This window comes from Anolis carolinensis, chromosome 1 (genome assembly GCF_035594765.1).
Source record: "Anolis carolinensis isolate JA03-04 chromosome 1, rAnoCar3.1.pri, whole genome shotgun sequence".
Taxonomy (NCBI): Eukaryota; Metazoa; Chordata; class Lepidosauria; order Squamata; family Dactyloidae; genus Anolis; species Anolis carolinensis.
Window position 1 is genome coordinate 124482122 of NC_085841.1, and position 26678 is coordinate 124508799.

At 38.6% G+C, this 26678-nt stretch overlaps 1 protein-coding gene across 3 annotated transcripts in view; it reads right to left on the reverse strand.

The window, feature by feature from the left end:
* col19a1 (collagen type XIX alpha 1 chain) overlaps positions 1–26678 on the reverse strand; it is a 280321-nt gene that overhangs the window by 137402 nt on the left and 116241 nt on the right. For all 3 annotated transcript variants that reach the window (XM_062982112.1, XM_008118858.3, XM_062982115.1), the window contains exons 9-12: positions 23960–24013; positions 18756–18809; positions 15267–15311; positions 886–939 (exon numbers count right to left, since the gene is read on the reverse strand). In XM_062982112.1, the coding sequence (XP_062838182.1) occupies positions 886–939; positions 15267–15311; positions 18756–18809; positions 23960–24013 (207 nt within the window). The remainder of the gene's footprint in view (positions 1–885; positions 940–15266; positions 15312–18755; positions 18810–23959; positions 24014–26678) is intronic.

A 26678-nucleotide genomic window follows, 5' to 3' on the forward strand; every position in this document is an offset into this window, starting at 1 on the left:
TATCCATGACCTCACTTTTTAAATCCCAAATGGTTCCCTCTCCACAAAATGAGACCTCCCTGTACCTTCTCCCTATCTCCATTGCTGGTAATGGTGTTTACTAGTTATGCGAAAAGTTTCTCGGGAGTAAGAAATGGGAAACAAAGAGCAAAATCAAATGGGGTGAAGAGGAAGTGCATGATGTGAGCTGCTCATGGGTACTGTTAGTTTCCACACTGCATATAACATTTCACAGCACATAATTTGTAATTTGAAGCATCTTTTTTCCTTGCATTCAAACTTCCATGTATTTATCTTTTTTGTTTTGCTTCTGCATCAGTCAATCTCATTGGAATTACAATGATCCACAACACAAAGTGATATTATATACTGAAACACATAAATAGCTCCTGGGAATGTTTTGACACATTCCTCAAAATAACTTCCTGTTTATATCTTATATTAAAATAGCATTTCAGGCACACCCTTCAAAACAGATCTTTTCAAAGAAGCTAGGAATGGTAACAACAATTAGACATCCCCTAAACCAGAAACACAATGGTGGTAGCAATAGAAATATGCATAATATATTGCAGCTCTTGACTGGTTTTTTTAGGAGTCACAGAGGGCTTTGATGGTAAAATTGTTGAAAACAGCTTCCACTTTTCAATTGGCAGTAGCCTCTGGTGAATCAAAAACATTTCTGCAGACAGAAACTTTTGAAAATAACTAGAAGCTGGTATAAATAACATCAATCCTATTTATTATATTGCTTTTAAAAATGAAACTGAATTATACATTCATTACCCAAATAGGAATGTGCGACACATAACAATTACTATTTCCAGTTTCTTACAATGAGTAATTACAATATAAACAACAGAGGATAGTAATTGATCAACTTACATATGTCCCAGGTGTTCCATCTGATCCTTTCTCTCCTCTATCTCCCATTTCACCCTAGGAAAAAAGAAGATTTTTTTTTTTTACTTTCTGGGATAAAAGTGATTTATCTAGATGTAGAACAATAAAGACAAATCTCACAAGCAACAAACTCTTTCAGAATAACCACATATGTCCTGGACCACCCGCTGTGCATGTGTGTGTATGTATATATAAAAAGCCTTAAAAATTCAGCGTGTGTGTATATATGTATATGTATATGTATATGTATGTGTGTACACACACACACACATATACATACACCCCGAATTTTTATGGCTTTTAAAAATACTGGGATAGTTTCTGCCTGCCCTACATTGGTTCAATTGCTGTACCATCAAAAGGAGCTTGAATTCCCAACCAAGAGCACATGGGTTGAAGACATGGACTTTAATTGCATTATTAGTGTTCCTCCTACATCTCAGCTTTTGTGTATAATTCAGAAAATCCCATTGACATTCCTGTGAAGTTTCAATCTCTATGCCACAGTGTTTGAATTGTAAAAAAGTTGTCTATGGAATTAGGTATATGTTCAAGTACTGCAGTGCAAATCTTTTAGCTCACCAAAAGGCTTCATTACCACGAAGCATTAATTCCCAAGAATTAGGTAAATAATATGAAGGCATGTATTCATATGTACATTTCAAAGGTTCTTCCAGTGTTACATTGATATAGCCAATAACTCTCACTTTGGATTGACATTGCAAGTAGACAAGTAACCAATTTTTGATGGAAAATAATGCATAGTTTAAGTTATAATAGAAAACATATCCTTCACTACTGCCTTAATAGCTGCAGCAAAACATAAGGCAAGAGCAAAAAGCACAGCACAGAACATTACTCAAATCATATGATATCCCACTATTTAGTGAGGTTATATTGTCTCCCGTAATTATGAGAACTTATTGTTACATGGCAAAATGCATGAACATATGAATTAAGTTTTAAATGTGGTATAGTGTAGTTCAGACCATTATTACTGGGAAAAGCCCTTACTTACACATAACCTTTTTAACAATTGCTACTTCCCAACTCCATAGCTGATTAGAAGATACATCAGCTAGAATTCTATCCAGAGTGTTGGATTGGCATCATTTTGCAATATACTCTGAATTCTTAAATCCAGGCAGCCAGCAGCGTACATTTTCCTAGATGGCAAGGCAACTTTCCTTTACATGCTATTGTTTTTATGGGCCTTTTAGGTTTTTCAGACTTATGGCAAACCCAACTGTAGAACTTCACTAAATACCAGTTCTTCCTTTATATAATCTAAAGTTCACCTGTCCCTCCTCATTTGCAGTTTCGATTTTTGCAGATTTGATTTAAAATGTTTTCTCTCGGAATGGTGGAGGCTCCTTCTTTGGAGGCTTTTAAATAGAGGCTGGATGGCCATCTGTCGGGGGTGCTTTGAATGCAATCTTCCTGCTTCTTGGCAGGGGGTTGGACTGGATGGCACACGAGGTCTCTTCCAACTCTATGATTCTATGATTCTAATTCCTGGGTCTTCCAGTGTCGCTCTATAGTTTACTTCCTCCAATCAGGACCTAGAGATTTCTGGAGAGGACACCTCCATTTTTGAGCAGAGGCTGACCATAGTGTTGTGGTGGAAGACCTAGAAAGTCCTAGAGAGGTATTCTCTCAGGTAAAAAAATAACAATTTCCTTATTTGTGGGTTTGCACTTTCACAGAAGTCCCTTATCCCTAATGACTGAATGAAGAGGGCTGACTGCATTGCTAACTACCTGAAGCATTCAAACTGATATTGTGGATTTAAAGCACCATTTGGGGCCATCTGACAAGCATCATTTAGCAACCAAAATTAAATAACATCAATGTGCTTGGAGAAGGATTACAAAAATCAGAAAATGAAAGGGAGACAGAAAGAAAAGACAGGGAACAAAGAACAAGGGAAAGGTTAGTAAAAGCCGCACATCTTCTGGGAATACTCTTCTCTTGAAGTCTTTATTTCTTCAACACTGCAAAACAAACCAGCATTTTCTTTTCCATGCTACCATTCATCCCTTTTAAGAGTACGGTGCCTTTTTATAATTTCCTATTGCATTCCAACATTGCCATAAACAGTCCTCAATAATGGGTGACTTAAACCATCAGCTTTCTCAAAGAAATGATCTTCTTTGCCTTTCTTTCTCTTTTCCCATTGTGGTTCCTATGATTCCTATGGTCCTATGATTTATCCGCTCTGAACATTTGTCAGTAAGATGCTCAACTCTTCCAGACTTCTCTTCAAGTGCTGTTCAAAAGGCAGGAATGAAAAAAGACAGACAGGCGGAAGCAGAAAAGCTGTGTTAAATCAAGACCAATTACTAAACTGTTATGAAAAGAATATGAACTGCCTGGATCAATGAGGGTTCCAACATATTGTAACACTATCAGTTTGGTTTGCCATATATCAAACTTGTGATTTGGTCATATTTATCATTGTGATTCAAAATCACTTGCATTTGGATGGCAAAATATATCTGCATCTGTTGTTATACAGTTGGTAGCATCTTGACATATGTATTGTCGAAGGCTTTCATGGCCGGGATCACAAGGTCGTTATATGTTTTTCGGGCTGTGTGGCCATGTTCCAGAAGTATTCTCTCCTGACGTTTTGCCCACATCTATGGTAGGCATCCTCAGAGGCTGAGATATGGAGAACAGTTTCTCCATACCTCAACCTCTGAGGATGCCTGCCATAGATGTGGGTAAAACGTCAGGAGAGAATACTTCTGGAACATGGCCATACAGCCCGAAAAACATACAACAACCCATCTTGACATAATCTGAATCCTGCCTTGGATCTGCTCTATTCATTTTCTTTTTATAATTATATAGACTGAGTTGGGCCTCAGAAAATTAAGAATATTTATAGAGAGGCATGCACATAGGTGTCCATATATGCCATAGAAATGCCAATCTATAAGAGACACCAAGATTATTTTTGCTGTTCTGTTTCCATATATCTTTACTGTTCCATTGCTTCACAGGTCTCCTCCCAAATCAGAAGTAGTTTTCAGTAGTATTGTTTTTAACTTTGTCTTTCTGCAAATCTGGACCTCCAGACTTTCCATTTATGCTTGAAGGAGGGCAGTCACTCTACAACCTTTCATGGAGATGCTCTTCCATCTACAACTCAGAACTACAAAGTTTAGAAGTATCTATTATTTCCTTATCTGAAGTTATTTATTCCCTGTTCATCAAAAAAGGCTCCCAGAGCAGCATCCAAATCCAGTAACGCCATTCTCTAGGCTCAGGTTTACAGTCTAAATAAGACATGAGATACAAGGGGGAAAGTATGGTGACGGGTGGGGGATAATAACTAATTGTAATTGGAATCTGTCATGGGGGAGCAGGTCACTGCTGTGGTCCATACAATAGATGAACTTAGACCAAAAACTGCAATATCATCAAGCTCCAGAGAAATTAGGAAATTTACTAACCAAACTTCTTTTTTATGAAAGTGCTAGCCTATGGGGACCTGGCTATTAGTTCAAACAAGTGTTTCCCTCATAATGAGAGGTACAGCATCTCACAACAAACACTATAACCTGAAAGGCAAACCCCACTCTCTTCCATGGCCTTAGGTCAGTGGTTCTCAACCTGTGGGTCCCCAAGTGTTTTGGCCAACAACTCCCAGAAATCCTAGCCAGTTTACCAGCTGTTAGGATTTCTGGAAGTTGAAGGCCAAAACATCTGGGGACCCACAGGTTGAGAACCATTGCCTTAGACTATTTCCATCCTGCTGTACTGTGCTTCTGTCTCTAAGGACTATGGCAAACCTGTGATTCTCTATATATCAGTGGAATACCAACTCTCACTATGTGTGATTATTGGCAAGGTGAACTGGTTTAATAAGAGCTGGAGTACAAAAAAAAACTGGAAAGTTTCCCCATATCTATAACAAAACAATGTGGCAGCATGACAACAAAGAGGTATTGTGACTGTAACCACTACTTAAAAAGCCAAAGGTACATTTTGCAGATATCTTGACTTTGTGATCATTCACTCGATGTACCCCAAACTTTATCCTAGGTGAAACTTTAGATAAATCCTAATTTTAGATGTACCTCTCATTATGATGGAATTAGTTATCGCCCTTCTCCCTATTGTGAATCCAGACACACAGATTCTGATTTTTAAAAAAATCAGTTCAGGCAAATGGAAGTCATTATTCAAACTCAGTACTTATATGTAAATGATTTATGTAGTCAAATAGTCAAATTTATTACAATAATGAAGGATATTTATGTTTATTATAAGAGAAATATTATACTAGTTAAATGCTTCTTATATTTATTTATAGATAAAAATCCTTTCTTTGAAAAAAGCCATTTCTGGATTGAGGGTGGATTACTGAATGACTGTCACAAGTGCCAGCCAATCTGCATGCTGTGCAGCAGGGAAAAGACCTTTTGACCTAGGGGCCAAATTTCAATTTTATAAGTATTTTGTGGTTTATATTCCAGCAGTGAGTAGATCTAAAGGCACATGGTGGGGTTGCGTGTAAATATTTCTGATTTGCCTCAACGGAACATCTGGGAGGCATGCATTGAACAGTTTCTGGGGTCCAGCCCCAATTCCATGTACTGTTGACTAGAAATACTGCTAACTGAATATTACAGTGGTATTTGCTGTATGATGTGTTGCAAAGGAAAGGATACAATAAGATCAACAAATAAAAAAATTAGATTAGAGAAGCAAAGTCTGAGATCTGATTATGGTGAGCGGATGGACTTCACGGCATTTAGGGTCACTTCCAAGCCCAAATTCTATAATTAGCCTTGTGTTTTCATGGCTGCAGCTCCATATAAATTGGGTCCAGACAACAGTAACAGCTCTGTCATTTCCCCTCCAGATGTTGGAATTTAACAAATTAGAAGACAGAGCTGAAGACACGGGCCTTTAGGCCTTTGTTCTGGTTTGCAGACAGATATCTGGTATGAAAGCTCTCCAGCTTGGAGGCATTCCCTGGTTGCCTTCATGTTGATTGAACCAGAGTGCTTCCAGAATTACTGGAAGCATAGATTTGAAGCAAGTTAGAACAAATATTGAAAAGAAAATAGAACTGAAATATTTAAGAAGGGCCAAAAAGAGTTCTGAAAAGGGAAACAGAATCAGTTCCAATAAGTACTAGTCAGAAAAACATAAAAGAAGAAACTGTTTGTGCAATAGGATCAATGTTTAATCACATATGAAGTTTGATTTTCCATTTGATGTTTTCCTCTACGCTGAAAAACTTTTGAGATCTTACAAGACAGAGAAACTAGCTGTGACGGCGCGAGTGGCGCCATCTATATGTCAAACTATAAGTTTCAAGATTTGAATTGTTGTATCATGCCTGATTTTGCCTTTACCCTGTAAATGTAGTTGGATTGGTTATTTATATCTGTCAATCAATGTTGTTTGTACCTGTTATATTGCTCACTCAGCAAAACTGTTTGGCTCCACCTCTTCCTGGAATAGGACTGTGTTTCCTCCTTTTCATTCCATCAGCAAGTTCTCTATCGGATGGACGTGAAAGAGAGGCTTGGCTCAAAAAGCCCTTCAAAAGTTACCTCTCAGCACCAATTCTGAGGTTCTTACCCTTGGGACTCACACTTCATGTTCAGGGCCAACCTGAACAACGTTGAGGAGTCTCAAGCGCCTTCGCATCAGTCCTTTGGCAACAGAGGAAGACTCTTGTCTTCAGATATAGGTCATTGGACTGAGGCTGAGTTTGCTCCGGCATTCACAGCCAGAGAAAGAGGGATCTGGAAGGCTCCACGGACTTAAACAATCAGACTGTAATGTATATTTTCTTTTACCCCCTTTGTGAACAATAAACCCAGTTTTTGAGTTAACTACAGTGTTTTGGTCCTTGGGAGTTCCAGTTTCCCTAAAGGAGGGCAAGAAGCAATCCCCTGGGGAAAGATGTCACGTCCATGCCTCTTTCACTAAGAGTTTACAGCCCCAGGCGCGATGGCACACTAGCTATTGTGTTTTCTTTTTAAAGGTAAGTGAAGAACCAATCTTTTCTCATCAGCAGTTGACAATTGACATTGCTTCACAGACTGCATTTTATTATCATGGCGGCTCCAGCAAACTACTGCTTTTGTTAGAGATGTTGCGCAGTTAGTGATAATAACAGTGTCAACAACACACTCTTTAAAGTCTGAACTACACTTCCTTTTGTTTCATTCCACATCTGCTAACACTGTTAGTCCTAGTGAATACTTTTTCACATAGACTACTTTACTGCATTTTTATCCAAACCTTCCTCTACAAAGCACAAGCAGTGTGTATGTCCTTCCCCATTCCTAATGATTTGTTCAGGGATAGGAAAGCTGATAGAAACAGGCCAACACATTTAGTTAATTGCAAGTGAGTTTAAAAATCTAATTCAATTGATGACCAATTCAAGAAATAAGGAGACCAGACACAGAAATTGAGGTGTAAAATGGGGCTACTTTATTAACTGAACCTAATTATTGACTATTTCTAAGAGATGCTATAACAGTGGGGAGCAATCTGGTGTGGGAAATGTTGAGGTAGGAGATCTGATACCTAACCTCTTCTTCAACTTTCCTTTGGAGAAAGCACTTGAGCCCAAAGGTGAACCCAAAAGTTAGTTTAAGAAAGTTGACAGAAAAGAGACACTACATTTAATTGCTAATGAGTTTGAAAATCTAATTTCATTACATTTACTTGGAACAGGGGAGACTAACTATTAAGTTTACATTAAATCCCCATTTTAGTTTGAGTTAAATGGTTGCACGTGAACCTTTACCAGATGAAAACGAAAAACACAGTCTCTCATTAAACTCCTTACCCCCTTGCCAGTGAGGCTGCTCTACAAATTTAGAAAACACTATTGCTCATCAATTTCAACAAAACACTTCTCTTTCCTTTTTGCTATCTTGTTTCATCCTCTGCACACCCCCCCCCCCTTTCTTCCGCTTATTAACTCCCATTTGGAAGACAGCAGGATTCCTAGGTTTAAGAGTTTCAAAATTCAGTTTCCAGGATTAATGGCATTACTTCTTTGTTAGTAGGGAGAACCGCACCAATAATTCAATGGGGAGTATGTGGGTCAAGGCAGAGTGACATGAGTTGCCATTGGTGATCACTGAAATTTAGAAGTTCTGGCATAGTTCTGCTGGAAGAAAAATGCAAGGATGTCTTGCTTTGGGCATGATAAGGAAATTGGCTGTCTGGACAATGAAATAATGTTATTCCTAACATCTATTAGCACAGATACCCAAATCTGATTAGATTTTACTGTCAGGGAAATTAGTTTTAGCAGTTAAATATCTGGCTGATAGATTGTATACTTTTCAGACCAAAATACTATTAATACTTACTTGGGAAGAAAATTCCATTGACTGGGGTGGAATTTATACTGGGTGAGTGACATGCCTTTCTCAGCAAGAAAACAACAGTTTTCATTCTAACTTTTCATTTAGAAATAAATTAATCTTCCTTTCTCAAATGCCACACACATCACCAACAACTCTTAGATCTGTAGCGCTTGCTGAGGCCAAAATGCCATCCTTCCTTTTACATTTTGTTTCAATTTTTATTTTCGCATGTTGTTACATATACCATCATTAAACACTGGAAAATCAATAGTCCACTTTCAAACAGACACACTAGAGGCAAGTTCTTTTCTAGAATACTTCATTGATTTTATATAAGTTGGATTTCCCCCTTTCACTAGATGACTTGAACCTGTATATTTGCTGCTACAAACCAAAATCAATCCCCGCAATCTGATTTTTTTTTTAAAAAAAAAACCCCAAACAAACTACTTTTGCCATTTTCAGAATGACAATGAAGTATTGCAAGTTAATACTTGCAGTCTCATTTTCAAGGAGTGTATTGATCACATACACATAATAATGTCTGCATTCTGCCAAAATTCTAGTCTGGCTTCACTCTAAAAAAACATTTCCCAGCACTTTCCTCCTTAGTTCCTTCTCCTGTAGAACAAGCAATCTTTTGCCACAAAATTATACATTAACTTGTCAATTGCAAAGTACTGAAGGCTTCCATAAATCCACAGTCAAAATTACTTACTTTCATGAAGGAGAAAGGAAACCCTTGGCCTGCAAACATTTGTGCTTTGATAAGTTGAAGTAACATGGGACACTTGGCAGTATGTTGTCCTGCTCCAGGGTGTCCCTCTTTGCAAGAACTTCCTAGGGGTTGTCTACACTGGCTGCTTAATCCATGGCCACTCTGGAACATTAATACTCAATATTGGCCCCATAAGCTGCCTCACACCCCATATCCAACTTGCAATAGCAGGGCAGAGTCTACATGGTCCAGCTGGTCCAAAAGTTTCCCTTCCTTGGCACTGTCAGATAGTCACAAAGTGGTCCACCCTCCTTTGTGGTCACACAGGTGCCTCGGCGGATATATCAGTACAGGGTTCCTGGCATGGTCGGGAGCACCCTCTGCAACTCTGCAGCCATTCAGCAGTAATGACGGGAACAACATGGTCCTGATTCATCCCTTTTCCCTGTGCTGACAAGTGCAGGGAAAGGGAGGGCGGGGTGGGGTGGGGGTGGTCCACGCAGACAGTGGACCACTCTCCATCAGAGTCGGTTGTGTATTCCGAACCTTCCTTAATGTGGGGCTAAACCAGTTTCCCATAGTTTACTCTGCAATAAGAGCTGGAAATATGTAGACATATAAGGTCTCTTCCAGATAGGGCTTTAATGAGAGGCCTGTCTTGCTTTTACTGTAGGCGTCCAAACAACACTTCTGGTAAAAGCGAATCAATGTGGAAGAAACCAGGTTTTACCAGTTTAGGTAAAGGTTTTCTCCTGATGTTAAGTCCAGTCGTGACCAACTCTGGGGGTTGGTGCTCATCTCCATTTCTAAGCCGAAGAACCGGTGTTGTCCATAGACACCTCCAAGATCATGTGGCCGGCATGACTGCATGGAGCACCGTTACCTTCGCTGTTACCAGTTTACTCTGCATTAATTAAACACCTCAGCAAACCCAGGCCCTATTGAAAGGCCCAGGTTTGTTGAAGTGCTCGGTCAGGTGTCAGTCCCCACAGCCATCCTGCTTCTTTGGGCTCCCCTCCCCTCCCCTCCAGTTCCCCCATGTAGACCTCAAAACTTATCAGAGGGGCTTGTCAGCAGCACAGTCCTCCCCCTACAATCCTCCTGGCATGAGAAAATGGCATGTTAGGAGTTGGGTTTTCCCCTTCCCCCTCCTGATCCATCATTTTCTCATACCAGGAGGAATGTAGGGAGAGGGCTGTGCTGCTGGCCCAAATGGGGGGCTTTGGGGTGGCTTCATGCCCTCCTGATTGAACTCAAAATGGCATGTAGCTACTCTCCCCCTACTGAAAGCCCAGGGTTTGGGTTGGCACTAGAACCTGCATGGAAGCAGATTATTTTAACCTGTTTGTGCACAGGTTTTAGCTTTGTCTGGAAGCACCCTAGCAGTGACTTCATAGCCTCTGTGGGATATTGGGCTCATGTAAACAAATCCTTCATATACTTAAGGAACTAGTCTGAACACAAAAGAAATGACAGCTTTGCACAAACCTTGGAAATGGTGTTTTGTTTTAATTTTTTTGTGAGAGGGATAAAACTCCAGAACTGATTATTGGCCATACTGGCTAAGGAATTTTGTGAAATTTAGTTTAAAATATTTCCCAGGCTCTGGTTTAGTAATACATAAATAAGCAGCAACATTAATGATGCTCCCTATCTTTTGAACACAGCCTTCCCAAATGTTCTATCTAATTACGGTGCCTTAATGGCTACCTTACCCTTTACTTAAAGTGTTTATACATTTCATAACTACTGAAACAGTAAACTGAAAGGAACAAATTTTCAGCATTAACTCCAAAACAAATGGAGGTGACACCCTCCCTCCTTTCGTATCTCATTCATATCAGTTTGAATTCTTTCAACTGCTATCTGGAAGACACCATTTTTAATTCTCAGAATATTTTGGATTCTAGGAATTTCTGAGTGGACGATGACATGTGATAACAAACTGGGAAAATAAAACAGTGGCTGCTATGAAGTAGTGGTCAAATGTATTCACAATGCTGCCAATCCAGCAGGTGATAGACCCCCTCCAAAGGAAGTGTAAAACAGAGAATGTTTAATGGTATGTGAATAAAGAAAACAAACCCGAGTTTAACAAATCACAGAAGAAATGATGATTTTGATTAAAAAAAAACTGAATAACTAACACTTTAGATGACACATTTTATTCACTTATTAAAACTAAGTATACTGTATATTTCTACTCTTTTATTAGTGCTCAGGTAGCTTACAACAGCCAAGGAAATAATAAAATAAAATCTAACAGAAATTAACCATCAACTACAAAAATAGGTTAGCAATAAAAAGAAGGGGGATTCAGATGAAACAGGTGCAGCACTGTTCCATTATTGTTGCTGCCATAAGCACAAACTGTGAAGAGAGATGTACAGCTCAGCAGTGATGGGTAGTCTATATTTCCTAGCAATGCATGACTGGATATGGGCCCCTGGTGTGCATGTCCACCATATGTATCTCCCATAACTTTGTGTTCTTACTACAGCAAGGGACTTAATAAATCTACATGCAATTGTTAAAATGAATTTGTCTTTCCAGGTATTGGATAGGATAGCAATGATAAAGCTGGATTTATCTTTGTATCTTCAGTGACTTGCGAAACACATATTGTACATCTTTCTTTACAACAACACCTCTGCTGTTGTGCTTTCTGTGAAAAATGAGTCTGTTGTTTTTGTCCAGAAATGATAAACACACACAGCACTTCTCTGCTTCTGAACAGGTGTTGGTAACAATTCATGCATAGTTAAATATTCATCTGTTGTTATCTTGGATGTAAGTTCTGTTTTTATTTTTGCATGTTCTCAGGGTTATTACTGCCATTTCCAAATTATCAGAGAAAGAAAAAAATCAGGCTCACATATAGGGCATTAGTAGCATGGGGAAATAATTTATCTCCTCTCTTTTAGGTGTACTTCATAATGAAGAGAGAAAGAAAGGATTGTCAATTCCCACAAATATTCTACTTGAGAAAGAAATAAACCAAAATTGTACAGAAATCACTACAAGAGTTTGAAAGACGTCCCCATGTTTGTGGGGAAACCATGTAAAAATGTGAAAAAAATATTCTCAATACCATATTTAAATGATATTTCCATCTTATTAATACAACCTGGGAAGTGCTCACAGCAATGTTAAAGGGTAGAACGTATGTCCACACTGATGGGAGAAGCGGTAAAACTGTGGCCTTATTGCTCTCAGCATGCAGGAATACATTGTTGATAGAAATACCAAGGCCAAAGCATAGTTGTTTTAGTGTTGGATCAGAACTCTGGATATCAAGATTCAAATGCCCACTTGGCCATATAGTGTCACTGGTGACCTGGGAAAAATTACACTCTCTCAGCTGCCAAGCTGCAGTGACTGCTGACCTGAAGGTTGGGTTGCTAACCTGAAGGTTGCCGTTTCTAATCCGTGATATGGGGTGAGCTCCCACCTGTCAGCTCTACCTTGCGGGGACATGAGAGAAGCCACCCAGCAGGATGGTAACACATCTGGGTGTCCCCTGGGCAACGTCTCTGTAGACGGCCAATTCTCTCACACCAGAAGTGACTTGTAGTATGTTCTCAAGTCACTTCTGACACAATAAAAAAATCTGTAGAGAAAGGCAATGGCAAACTTTTTATGAAGAAATTTAGCCAAGAGTACCCCATGACAGATCAATCTTAGGATCTCTACCACAAACAAAATCCACCAAGGAATATGGATAGGAGGTGCTGAGCACTGATAGCCAGGCTAGCTCTTCAAATGTTAATGTTCATGCCTCCAGTATTTAATATTCCAATATCTTCAGTGTTAAGGACGGATCACTCTACTTGAATTGACTTTCACTTTTATAAGTCCTTATAATCATCTATTCATTCCGAAAGATAAGATCCAGAGGATTATAATTATCTTAATACATTATTCTTATAATATTTTTAAGGAAAAAACATGAACGTCATTCTGAGGATCAAGATCAACAACATAAAATTTTCAAATGAGTGGCTGTGCCTTTTTCAAAGCTTAGTTCATTCTGAAGAAAAACCAAACAAAAATAGTTCAAGTGGAGTGGCAGAAACAGCTGAAGTCAAGTCTTGATGTCCAAATAAAATGCAATTGTAAAGCAAACAGATGCTTTGGCACAGCTGTTGAGGAGTTACTTAAAATCATTAAAAGGTTCATACCCTTAATATATATAAAAACATATTTTACAGACTGTCCAGACTTTTTTACCCAGCCCTCAACTATTAATAATAGATGTCGGTTTTTAGTTTCCTTCTCCTGATATGTCAATTTCATTCCTACATGATCAGATATTACCTAATCTTATCGTACAGTATGTTATGTAGATAGAAAAGGAGGTTTATTAATCAGACATGCTTATGGACTCTAAAACAATTGCTATAGCTAGATTTTAAGTTGCTTTGGAAAGATAAGATGATACAAATTCATTTTCTGATGGACTGTGGATGGCTGCTATTGATGAAGCAAAAACACAGGCAAAAGTTGTGCAGAAACTTTAGTCCAGGCTCTTTGAAAAAATAAATCCTCAGCTATTCGCCTCAGATCTACTGCTGATTATTTTTTACAGAAGCAGACTGCTATATATAAAAATTGGTGGCTATGCCTTGAGGGTTAGGGTTGAATTGACTCATCTCAAAAGAAATATCACTAAAGAGACAATATATATCAGGCTGCCACAGAATGGGATTCTCATTTATTTCATTCTCAGACATGAAAACTATTTATCCAATATACTACCATATATAATAATTTTGCCAGTCAACTATTGAGGCCTAGTGGAGATACTCAATTCACTTGGTGTGTATGAACACAAGGGACTCCTGGTATGCTTGGAATCCATTGACCATAGCTTAGCAGCAGTGGTCATACTAATAAATATAAGGTGGCCACCATGATTTGTTCCACTTTGGAGTTCCCCTTTCAAGTGAATGCTAGATAGTATGTGAGCTTGTCACACATACTGTGATGCCCTCTCACTCAAATAATAATTCTAGCAGTAAAATTACACAACCATTTTGGCTTACATTGATCTAATAGTAAGGATAACTTGTAAACTTGACCAGCACACACAGGCCCTTAGCCAGGATTTTGATTTGGGGGGGGGGGGGGGGTGCTGGGATTTTACTTGGGGGGGGGGGGGGCTGAGTCTGGGTAGGAGAGGATCTACCCTAGCAAACATTTTGAATCGTTATCCCAATACCCCCATGCTTATGGGATATATTGAGCATGGTGATCAGATCATGATATGAGTAAACATAACAGTTTAAATAATAAATGTAAGGCCTTCTCACGGACCAGTCTGAGAATTGGGGTGGTGGGGGGTGGTGAAGCCCCTCAAGCCCCCCCCCCCCCCCCCGGCTATATGCTTGAGCACACAGTATTTCTTTATCTAGCTATGCACTCAGTTTGACACTGTTGCAACTAATGGGATGAGACATTAAGTATAATCAGCACATTGCTTTCCTTATTTTGTGTATATTGCTAGCTTCTAACATATCACATTGCTATAATAATTCAAATGTTAAGCTTATGTTAGTGAGACCTGCATTCAAATCATCACTCAGTCATGAAGCTCAGTTTGTGATCCTGGTCCTCACATACCTTGCAGGATTTTTGTGAATGTAAAATGATGGGAGAATGTGGATACAATACTAGCTGCTTGAACAACATAGAATGTAATCAATGCAAACATTAAATTAAATTCCAGTAATGACCGCAAATTAAAGTTTCTGAATATGATGTTCTCCTTTCAAACTTGATATCTTATCTGGCAGCTGGCCTCAGTCCTCAAAAATCAGCCAGACATTTAAGGAGGGCTAGCCAAGAGCACTGTGTAAATATAGAGCAAGGTACTATCAGAAGGATATTAACAATTATTTTTCTAGACTAGGCTTAACATGAAATATGATCACTGCATACTAATCCAATTAAAACAACAATTATAACGTTTCTGAAAGAGTCTTTTTTATTCCTAGATGAAACACCAATATGTCTTACAATAAAATTCTATATTACTATCCTTGCAAGGAGCAGGAGTATTATAAATGGAAAAACACTGGATCTCTATTGAAATGGGAAATTATCAGGTTAAGACTTAGGCCTCTTCTGCACTGCCCTATATCCCAGTATCTGACCCCAGATTAACTGATTTTATATGAGTCTCCACTGCTAGATAATCTGGGATCAGATCCTGAGATATAGGGGCAATGTGGAAAGGACCTTAGTAACATCAAACAGAACTAGTATCCAAATTTGTTATTGTTTACCTTTTCACCCACATCACCTTTGTCACCTTTCAAGCCATGTTCACCCTGTATAAGGAAAAAATGCAAGAATTCACTGATCACATAGATATTTAAAACACGAGCCACATTGTTTAGATTTGTTTCCCTTTATGTTTGTATATGGGACTCAGGAATTCATTACAGAGTTTTGGTTTATTGGCCTGTTCCTGGGGTTATTTGGAGCACTGATTCCGAAAATGACATTGGACCAATTGCATCAACTTTAGCTTCTTAGAGAGAGTTATCATGATTCTTTAAGAGTGAGCAGATGGCGACTAGGGTATAGCATATGTTCTGTATCCCAAAAACTAGAGCTGATAAGGGAAAATGGTCTGATTTTGGAAATCAGCAGTTCACACATACCTGGAAACAGATCTAACATTTAAGGCACCAAAATGTATGTTGGCCAATGTTATCCTTAAGGTGGGGCATCTGAGTAATACACACACACACACAACAAGGGACTCATAAGGATTGACCTAGATGCCATGGGTTCTACAAGTATAGTTACAGAAATAGCAGAAGTGAATATAATGATGGTGGCAGAAGATAAAACTGGTGGTAGAGGTAGGAAGAAAATGCATGAAAATGTAGGCGAAGTAATGGGAGAAGGAGGTTGTCTTGTCGTGTATCCCTCAAACGTTTGGCCTGGTGAAAGAGGGTGCACTATGGAAGAGTGTGTTGAAGACCTGGTGGTTTTCAGGCCTCCCTTCCCATATTGTCCTGGCTCCATGGACCCTTCCTCCATCTCTGAAAAGCCAGACATTTGAGGTTCGTCCCACTATGACTGCCTCCTTCTTCTCTGCTTGTGTAATAGTTTGTGATATGTTCTCTGTGCCCGTATAAGATTCTGGTTTTTATTACTGCTTTAGTTCTTTTTACAAATGACAACACCGAAATTCCTAAATGTCTTCCTTTTTATAAAACAGCAGCAAAATAAATGCATATATGGAAATTCTGTTAGAAATTTGATATTCTGAATAGACATTTGAGAATTGAAAGCTATCGATATTTAGCTTGAACTACCCTTGTATTTCACTATTGAGATTGAAGTTTCCATTAATACCTTCTTATAAGAGCATCCATTTGAGAGAACAGACTGTGCCACCTTATGCCTATTAAAGTAATTTTGGGTGCTGAAAATCCTCAATAATTCATTTCAAATATTCTGGTCTGTTATGTTCTCAACAGCCGCATGAATACCAAACAGGACCAACTTGACTTAATAGTGAAGATCACCGCTGTAGTATTCATGGTAGATAAAACACTGAGGGCTATTTCTAGCAGCAGACTTTTTATTAGCAATAGAGTAGTCATGAAGCAGGAGTTTTATTGCTTTTTTGTTTGAAGATGGGCATTCAAAGTCACCACCCAAGCTGTATTTTCTGTAAAAATATGCTTCAGTGACAGCTCAGGGAAAAATAGGATCAAAGCAAAATTTCTTATCCGAGCAACAGACACACACAGAAAATAACACATATACCCTAGGCAAAGAAAGCTGAAAGCACAGACATGACTCTTATGCGCACACAACAAAAAGTACATGTAATTTTATTTAATAAATATGGTGTAAACTATCAATAATAAGAATAGTTAGCAAAGTGTGTGTGGGTGGGGGGAGGAATCAGTATTGCCTCCAATACCAGCCCTCTGAGAGGAGAGAAACCTTGCTCCTACCTATCTACTTCTCGTCTACCTGTTTCTATATCGCTTTCTGCATGACATCTGTTCTGTACAGGACAAAGTCCTCCAGTACTATTCCAGCTCCACCTAACACTTTTCTGCAAGGTGTTAAAAGCTGGCCACCTGAGGTCACAGAAGTGGGTGCTACCAAAGGGGCTTACCCTTTTGTAGCCAGACAAGGGTAGGGTGAGGGCCAGTGTAGTGTCTCTGGGGAATCAAGGAGGGCTTTAAAAAATGTTGTGCTCTTTTGGAATATCTTGACTGCTGACAAATGAAAAAACAAAAAGAGTTGTGTGGAAGGAAGGATCATTGTGCGAGGAAGCTAGCAAGAATTTTGGGATTGGATGTTACCAGTATGCCTTTGATATGCCTTTCCCATCTAACTCCAAGGAACCTCTTTTAGTGCTAATCCAATGCTCTATGTGGGGCTCTTTTGGAAACTGTTTGGGTCCAAAATGCTGCAATGAGTGTGATGACTAGGGGTGATTTTGGGGAAAATGTGACACTCCTTGTCCCCCCCCCCCCACACACACACACATCATTGAAGTAGCTTTACTCCTCCTAGGATGCTTATGGAAACAATTCAAAGTACTGGTTATGACCTTTATACATCTCAGATCCACAATATCTGAAAGACTGTATGTCCCTTCCAAAGTATTAATCTTTGAGACAATGCTTTCTTTGAATTCCACCCTTACCTCAAGAACATTTGGCCCTTGGCTAATGATTTAAGTGGCAAAAAGAGTTTTGAGTTGTGGTTTTATCTTTTAATCTTTTTACTTTTTTAAACTGTTGTATATTAAATTGCTTTAATCTATTCTTTTAACTAACTATAACTTATTTTTTTTAATAATAAAAAATTTGGAAAATTGTGATCCTGTCTTCAAAATTTCTGCAAGCTGCATTGGATCTTGTCTAGAAAGGAAGATGGAAATGAATATGTGAATAAATGAAAATATTAATATTTTTGTGTAACCTAGTATGATTCCAGACAGAAGATTTCTAGTGACACCAATTAAAAATGCAGTTTTATGGAAGTGTGTCATCTTTCTTTTCATAGTAACCAAGGGAAGCTGATGACAGTCAGGCACCTCCCCCCTTATTAAAATTTTGTGACTATGGCAGGGAGGTTGCAACCATAAAAATATCATTTGGAGGCATCCACAGTCTCATTGTCATGGCGAACTATTGTCTCAGTCCAATGCCTGTAAGGGTTATGAACCTTTAGATAATACAATTTAGAATGATCTGAATTATAAAACAAGATAAAGGGTAAAATAACAGCACATAAACAAAACAAAAAAACCAACAAAAACAGTACTGTAAATAAATGCCATACATGAAAAAAGCAACATAAAACATTCTCAGTAGCTATCACATCAATTTGATATTTTGTCTTCCCAGAGAACGGGGGGGGGGGGGGGGATGGTAAATACATAAATAAATATGATATACTATATGGACAATACATACTGATTAGATTCAGTACACAACTATGTGTTCCTGTGATGTTTAGAGGTAAGAATGCTATTGCTGTATAGCTCAGTCTCAGAAAAAAGATCCCATGTTTTCAACAGAACGTTTACTTCTCACATTGTCACAAAAATAATCCTGCAAAGTTAAGCAAAAAGGTGGGACACTCACAAGACTCTCTTGTGAATTTAGTAGCTAAAAGGGAATTAGTGTTTTTGTAAACAAATGCAACACTCTAGTCTAGGTTCTACAAAATCCTGTAAGAAAAGAAAAATAATATACTTCATTCATATGAGTTATATAAATCGGTTCTACCTTCTCACCAGAAATACCAGGAACACCAGGGGCGCCAGTCAGACCATCTTCTCCCTGAAAAAAATATGATATGTAATCTGGGTTACTGTTACTGAGTGAAAAAACAATTATAAAAAGAAGATTGATTGCAGAATTATAAAGAAATAACCATAGTATAATTTAAAATAATTCCCAGTGTATTACATTCTTAAATACAGTAGAGTCTCACTTATCCAACATAAACAGGCCAGCAGAATGTTGGATAAGTGAAAATGTTGGATAATAAAGAGGGATTAAGGAAAAGCCTTATAAATGTCAAATTATATTATGGTTTTACAAATTAAGCACCAAAACATCCTGTTTGAAATCCAAAACACCTGGAAGACCAGAGCTGGGAACACACTGATATACTGTATATTAATCATCTCTAGAATCCCATATTGAGTAGAGGAATGGCAACACTGGGAAACCAAAGTTTGCTAAATATTTGATATTGGTCAACTGTCTCCAGAATTTCACCTGGAGCTGGATGGCTCGGTGTTGGGAGGAGGGCTTGGCTTGTGCCTTCCAGCCTGGCAGAATGGGGCTGGACTGGAGAGCCTCTTCAGGGAAGGGGGGGGGTCTCTTGTGTTCCTAGGGTTCTATGCCTCTAATGATCCTTGCTTGGGTTAAAAGAAGAGGAGGAGGAGAAGGGAAGAAGTTGCTGCCAGGCTGACAGGCAGGGGTAAAAGAGGGAGGAGGAGGAAGAAGAGAGAGTGCGTGGGAAGGAGAAAAGGGAAGGGAGAAGGAGAGAGAGGGGGGGATCTGAAGCAAAGTGTGTGTGTGCAGGAGGAAAGTGGGGTCCTCCGCCCACCTGCCCAGGTAAGGAGATGACAGAAGGCAGCCAACCCCCCACCCCACTCGCCAGCCCCGACTTGGCCTTTCCCAAGCCCAGGCCCGCTGCTTTGGCTTCTCCCTCCCCCATTCTTTCCTTCCAATCACGAGCCCTTTCCCCCCCTTGATTTGGAAACAAGGCTGGTTTTGAGACATGAGGCTCTGTGTGCGCCAAGAGGGAGAGGGAGAGGGAGAGACATTGTGTTTCCTTTTTTTCCCTCCTCCTTCCTTCCCTTGCATACAAATGGCCCCCCGTGGGATGATTCACCCCCTTCCTTCTCTTCCCTTTGGAGATGTGCTTTCCTCCTCCTTCCAGTTTTTTCGAACGGGAAAGAGAGCCACAGCTCTCACCTTTGATTGAGTGAAGGAGCACCTATTCAAGGGTGCAATGTTTTCAATTGGCCACTAGATGGTGTCGGATAATACGGAGTGTCGGATAAGCGGAGTTCGGATAAGCGAGACTCTACTGTATATATAGGACAATTTGAAAATTTCCACATCCAACAGTCATAGCAAGGGTTAAAATATTCTGAATATTTAAATAATGGCATATTTCACTGATATGTAATATACAAGTGTGGTGCTGGTGGAATATTTAGGTCGCAAGCTTGCTTTGAATTCAAGGTATTTGACAAATTTTAGCATGGGTTTCACTCATCAAGTAAAGAACAGATTTGAAAAATGCAATGATGTTCTTGATTGGTTGTAAGTATTACAGATGTAATTTAGGGCAGCTGTGAAGAAACCTTATTTTAAAAACTATATCAAAGAGCTATTGCACAGCCACAATGTATGACATCTGTCTAATTTTCACCTTAAAGATAGCAATGGATAATTTAAACAATTTTCCTCCTGCTCTGATAAAGCTTTTAAAAACCTGTGTGCTGAGAATAATATTTCCCCAGTGAAATATTATTTTATTTTCACAGAAAATAAAATTTTTGTTTTGCAAGACAACTCTATGTGGATTCTGTGCACAAAAAGTTCCAAACTACAAAGATTATCAGTCTAGGATTATCCTTGTTAGGGTTTCCTCACACTAAAAAAGGAATATTTTTCAACCATTTCTTGAATATTTTAATATATTCTTTTCATCCTTATATTAACATTGGCCCCAAATACCGTTTACTGCTTAATGCTGTTCAAAGCTAACTTCAAACTGTGGCTAGATAACAAATGCTTGGAAAAGCACATGAAAGAATGCTCTTAATGTGCATCAGTGCTTTGCAGTTTGTGTAATAATCACCATCCAGGCCTCAAAGTCATTCTAGAATTACCTATGTCAGTGTTTCTCAACCTGTTGGTCCCCAGATGTTTTGGTCTTCAACTCCCAGAAATCCTAACAGTTGGTAAACTGGCTGGGATTTCTGGGAGTTGTAGGCCAAAACACCTGGGGACACACAAGTTGAGAACCACTGACCTATGTAATAATCTGCACAGAAAACCACTTTTCTCAATACATACATGGTGAATGTAAATTTGCCCGTTATCTGATAACTTGAAAACTTCATGAGAATCAATTTCTTCTCAACCGGCATAACTGAATAGAACACTAATTAGGCAAAACATTTTTAAAAAGAGTGATGATTTCCGAAATCCATCCAGAACATTTAGACATTGTGTGAAGGAATTATTAACAAGAATCAAATAAAAAATTAAACTGATTAGAAAAGGCAGAAAAGCCCCAAGACTGTAGTTTAATACAGTGCCAAGTTGCCACAAAATTTGTGTATTTAGGGTTGCTCTTCCCAGCAACTTCAACTAAATATTCTTCACACTGCCCTGGAACAGGCAAGGGGGATGTCATGGCCATTGCAACACAAGGGGAGGAGAAGAAACAGCCAACCTGCATTCCCAGGCTATCTGATCCCAGGGGGCACGAGATGGCGGTCAAGGCAGCAGTGACCATTTAGGAGCCAGCTATCTTGACAGCCTCTGGATTAATATTTTCCTCTGGGTTGATCTGGATGAGCCTTCGCCTGGCATTTAATCACTGCTGGGCTGATTGGTTGTCACACCAACCTAAGTGGTCAATGTAGATGTGGCCAGGGTTCCTTTGGAGATGTACCTTTAATACGTGTGAGAACTGGGAAATTTCCTCTTTTACGCATGTGAACCATATTTCTTATTCCCCCTGGCAACCCTACTTTTCACATATGAGAAAATTTGTAAATGTTCAAATCTCTACCTAGTAACAACTGCTAAGATAGCCAGTACCCTCACTAGCTTTCTCCCTCTCTTTCCAGAGGTAGCATTTTCAGAAGAAGTGCATAGAGATTTTGATGCCCCACTGCCACCAACTCATATATACATACAGGTAGTCCCTGAGTTACAAACATCAGACTTACAAATGACTCAAAGTTAAGAATGGGGGCGAGACAACAGGATGTGAGAGAAATCTACCCCTTGAAAAGGAAATTCACTTCTGAAAGAGTTGTCATGGGAAAAAGTTGTCTCCACTGAAGCATTATCATCAATCCTTGTTTCTAAAACAAGCCAATTTTTTCAAAATCCAATTTTCACAGGCACAGAAAGAATTGAAATCTCCTGAACAGGGGCACAGACAGCAAAACAAACTCCACGGGAGTGTTAACCCTTCGCTCTGCTATCCAAAGCTTATATATATATATATATATATATATATATATATATATATATATATATATATATATCTATCTATCTATCTATCTATCTATCTATCTATCTATCTATCTATCTATCTATCTATCTATCTATCTGTATTTTGCTGGAATTATACTTAAAAATGTACCTGTTTCAACTTATAAATTCAAATTAAAAACAAGCCTGCAAAATCTATCTAACTTGGGGAGTGCCTGTACATTGCGCAAAGCCCAGAAACTGCAACATATTACCTAGAAAGATTGTTTCCAAGAGTTTTACTCTTATATTATATTCTGTCTTATTCAGAATCATTAACTTTGAGATGTAAGCCTCTTATGTTTCTTCTATCTTTTCTTATAATATAATGCCTGTTAAGGTAGGAACAATGAAATAAGTGCACCTTATATTTTATTGGTTATACTAGAAACTATCCAAAGGTGTTTGTTTTTATCCAAAGTGTCCTTTAATGGCAATATACTGTAAGAAATTGTTTCAATATCATGCCTTAAGAAACATGTGGAAAAGGAGAAAAAGTTTAGGATGATACTCGTATAACTCAGTATCTTTCGATCACAAGTGCTCTCAGCTTAACGAGATACCACAACCATCTTCTCACAAAGAAAACAGCTGAGCTATTTTGTTCCGAGCCTTGGGAGCATATTAGTAATAATTGTGCAAATCTGAGAAATAGCCTTTCCCATGGATAAAGGCCATTAAAATACCTCATTCAGTTGTGGGTCTATTTGGATAATACTCCACCCCTCCACTTTATTTATCATAAGACTGAGAACACTTTATGGCTTGTGTTGTTTTTATAGAGACATATGTTTTTCACAGATCATGCCTCTACTGGGTCTTAGGGTGCATCATTATATCAGGGCAAAAGGACTGGTGTATAAATCCAGATGAAGGAAAAACTGTAAATTCCTTAAAAATGAAGAGATTAAACAATTATTGGACTCTAATTCAGTAGTTCTCAACCTGTGGGTCTTCAGATGTTTTAGCCTTCAATTCCCAGAAATCCTAACAGCTGGCAAACTGGCTGGGATTTCTGGGAGTTGTAGGCCAAAACACCTGGGGATCCACAGGTTGATAATGCTGCTCTAATTGAAAGCTTTCATAGAATCATAGAATCATAGATTCTATTCTTTCATTTTGCAATTGGAATAAGGATCATAGCTAGATAATATACTAGCTTATCACAGGTGCCGCCAGAATTGCCACACACTGCCACACATTGTTGTGATCTTGACAGCATCTGCCCATTAGGCATGGGGACCTATCACCCCATGCTTCACATTGTTCTGGCTTCCTCCCTCCCTCATCACATGGGAGGAGGCGTCTGCCAGCAGGATTGCCCCATTGAGGGCAATGCAAGACAAGAAACCTCCCTGGTTGCTGCCGGCGGCTTTTTTCAGTGGCGAATCTGGTTCTACCAGAGTTTTGCCCCGGAACTACTCCAGAAGTACTTCTCTCATGTGTAGTGGTAGCTGGTGGGCTCCGTGGCAAAGCTGCAGTACAACTAGAGTTGCTGCCTAAATTTGCTACGTATGATGAGGTTGTTACATACTTAAAATGTGCAGCTCTCAATATCAACAGTGTACAGTTCTCTTTTTGTTACACGTCATTCAGTTTTTAATAACATAATGACATCAATTAATTTTATCATGCTTGTAGCTACATGAAATTCACTGAGTTAGAAACAGCAACAACAAGAACAAGCAGCTTACCTTTTCTGCTGGAATACCAGGGATGCCATTTTCTCCTTTAGCTCCATCTTCACCCTACAAAATAAGTGTGTCTTGTAAATATTTTAAGTCATTTAAAAAACAACTTAAACCCAGCAATTCCGAATTCTGTATCTTACAGTTTTATTTCTGCTAAACATGAATGGTAAAAAATGTGCAACAAGAGAAACAATGGTAGCACACCACTGAACAAGCTGAAAACACAGTTCTGAAAACTGTGAAGGCCTTAAAGAATAAATTAAAGTTTGAATACTAAAAGGACCCTTTTACTAAGATAAAGTTTTAAAAGCTTGTGTTTAGTATTATAGGATTTATGGTTTTTTTCATTAAGGCAGAGTGGTAAAAGAAATGTTCCACTCCAAAAAAAATAATTTACAAAACCCAAAGTCATAATCTAAGGCTTAGTTCCAAGTAGAGTAGACTATCTGAGTCAGTAGTAACCTGGGATGCATCTACACATGACATTTAAAGTAGTGTCAAACTGCATTAATTCAACAGTGTAGATGCAGCCCTGTTTGGTTACTCAGTGGATTGATTTTGTTTGGACTAATAATGTAATTTAGATCCAAGAATTCTACTATTGTCCTACATTCCCAGTAGGACATTGCTCTATATTGAATACAAAAGGCAAGCATGTTCCTGAACCATTATTTAGCACCAATATCACAAACTTTTGCTATTAAAACAGTAGGTAAAACCCACTCTCCTTACTCAATTGCCACCTCTGAAAACAAACCTTGCTTTTGAAATCAGATAGGAGATATTTTTCAGTAAGAAACCCTCTAATCATGGCATTGTAGCACAAATGTTGTATTAAACCCCACTCTACATTTCAAATGAAGTATTTCTACCACTTGTAAAAAACAGATCTTGTAATGAATCTAAGTAATTGAACTACATTTAGGACTCATAGAGTCTAAAGATCTGGAGCACAGGACACTAATGAACTAGTAATATATCCTCTGGTTGTTGAAACGTTAAAGATTTTGAATTAAAGGCAAACAGAAGGACTATAATCTAGTTCACGGTAATAATGATGAGCTACATATGTCTCTCTCCTAGTGCATAAATAAATTAATATGTTTTGCAAGTGTTATAAAACTACCGTATATGCTCGAGTATAAGCCGACCCGAATATAAGCCGAAGCACCTAATTTTACCACAAAAACTAGGAAAACTTATTGACTCGAGTATAAGACAAGGGTGGGAAATGCAGCAGCTACGGGTCAAATTCAGAAATAAAAATAGATATTAATAAAATTGCATTATTTGAGGCATCAGTAGGTTAAATGTTTTTGAATATTTATATAAAACTGTAAATTAAGATAATAATAAGACTAATAAGAAGAATAAGATAAGACTGTCCAACTCTGAATACCTATATACTCAAGTATAAGCCAACCTGAATAGAAGCCAGCCAGGACCCTCACTCGAGTATAAGCCGAGGGGAGCTTTTTCAGCCCTAAAAAAGGGCTGAAAAACTAGGCTTATACTTAAGTATATACAGTAATTAGATTTTTCATGTCTGTCTACCATAATGTAAATTATTTCTCTCCCCTTTATTGCTTGTTATTGTGAAGGTATACATTATATTATTCTAAAATATTAGCTAATGTAGTCAGGATGTGTTGTGGTTCAGTCTGATGATGAAGGGGGATTTGGGTTTATGCAGGCTGACCATGGAAATGTTGAAGGCTCTGAATTGTTAGAGAGGCCACAGACTAGCAGTAAAGCAGAAGCCAGTGATAAGGGTGACCTTTCACAGGATTCAGAACATCAACAGAGTTCAGAACATCAACAAGTCCCATGTGTCTCTGGCAGTGAGTCAGAGGAGTCTTCCTTAGATAGGGATACAAGGTTAAGATTAAAAGTTCATCATCCCAGACGTTCTCATAGGATAGCTGGTAAACGTGTGGGAACCCAAAGACAAAGGAATGCTTTCTTGGCCTGTAAGCATGGTTAAATAAGGGAGAAACAGGGAAAGATTTCAGATGAAGCAAGGTTGGTTTGGAAGGAGAGTTCCTGCCTTGTCTATGTTCATGGAAACGTATTCTTGTTTATGTTCATGCCTGGATCTTGTATTTTGGATTGTGTTTTGAAGTTCATGCTGCCTTGTTTTCAGGATTGATTTGCTATATTAGAGACATTGAGCTATATTCTACAGACTGTCTTGCATTTGGATTATTGCCTTCTACTGACTGCCTTTGCATTTGGATTATTGCTTTTTACTGACTGCCTTTGCATTTGGATTACTGCTTTCTTTACTGCTTTTTATTCAGACTTTGCTATCTTTTATCAATAAACTGTTTTAACCAAGTCTGCTGTGGTGGAATGTATGTTAAGAGCAAGGTGAACCAGCACTGAGGTGCAACAGGATATAGGTTTTAACTGGAGTTTCACGAGGCTGATTTCAGCCTGAAAGCTCAACTGTATTACAGAAGAATTGTCCTTACATCTGGGAGTTTGAGGTGCTCTGGTCTCCCATAGGATCTTGATTGGCCAACCTCCACCACAACCCCATTCCCCCCTTAAAATCACAAACAGCTTCCTGCAGTCCTCTTAGGCAACGTGGGAGAAAATTGCCATGTATTGAGTATTCCTTAAATGTTTTAGAGAGTGTAGTCCCGATTGTCCAAATGAACTGAACCAGTTCATCCTTGCTAAACAGTCAACCTTACCTTTGTTATTTTTTGCCACTACA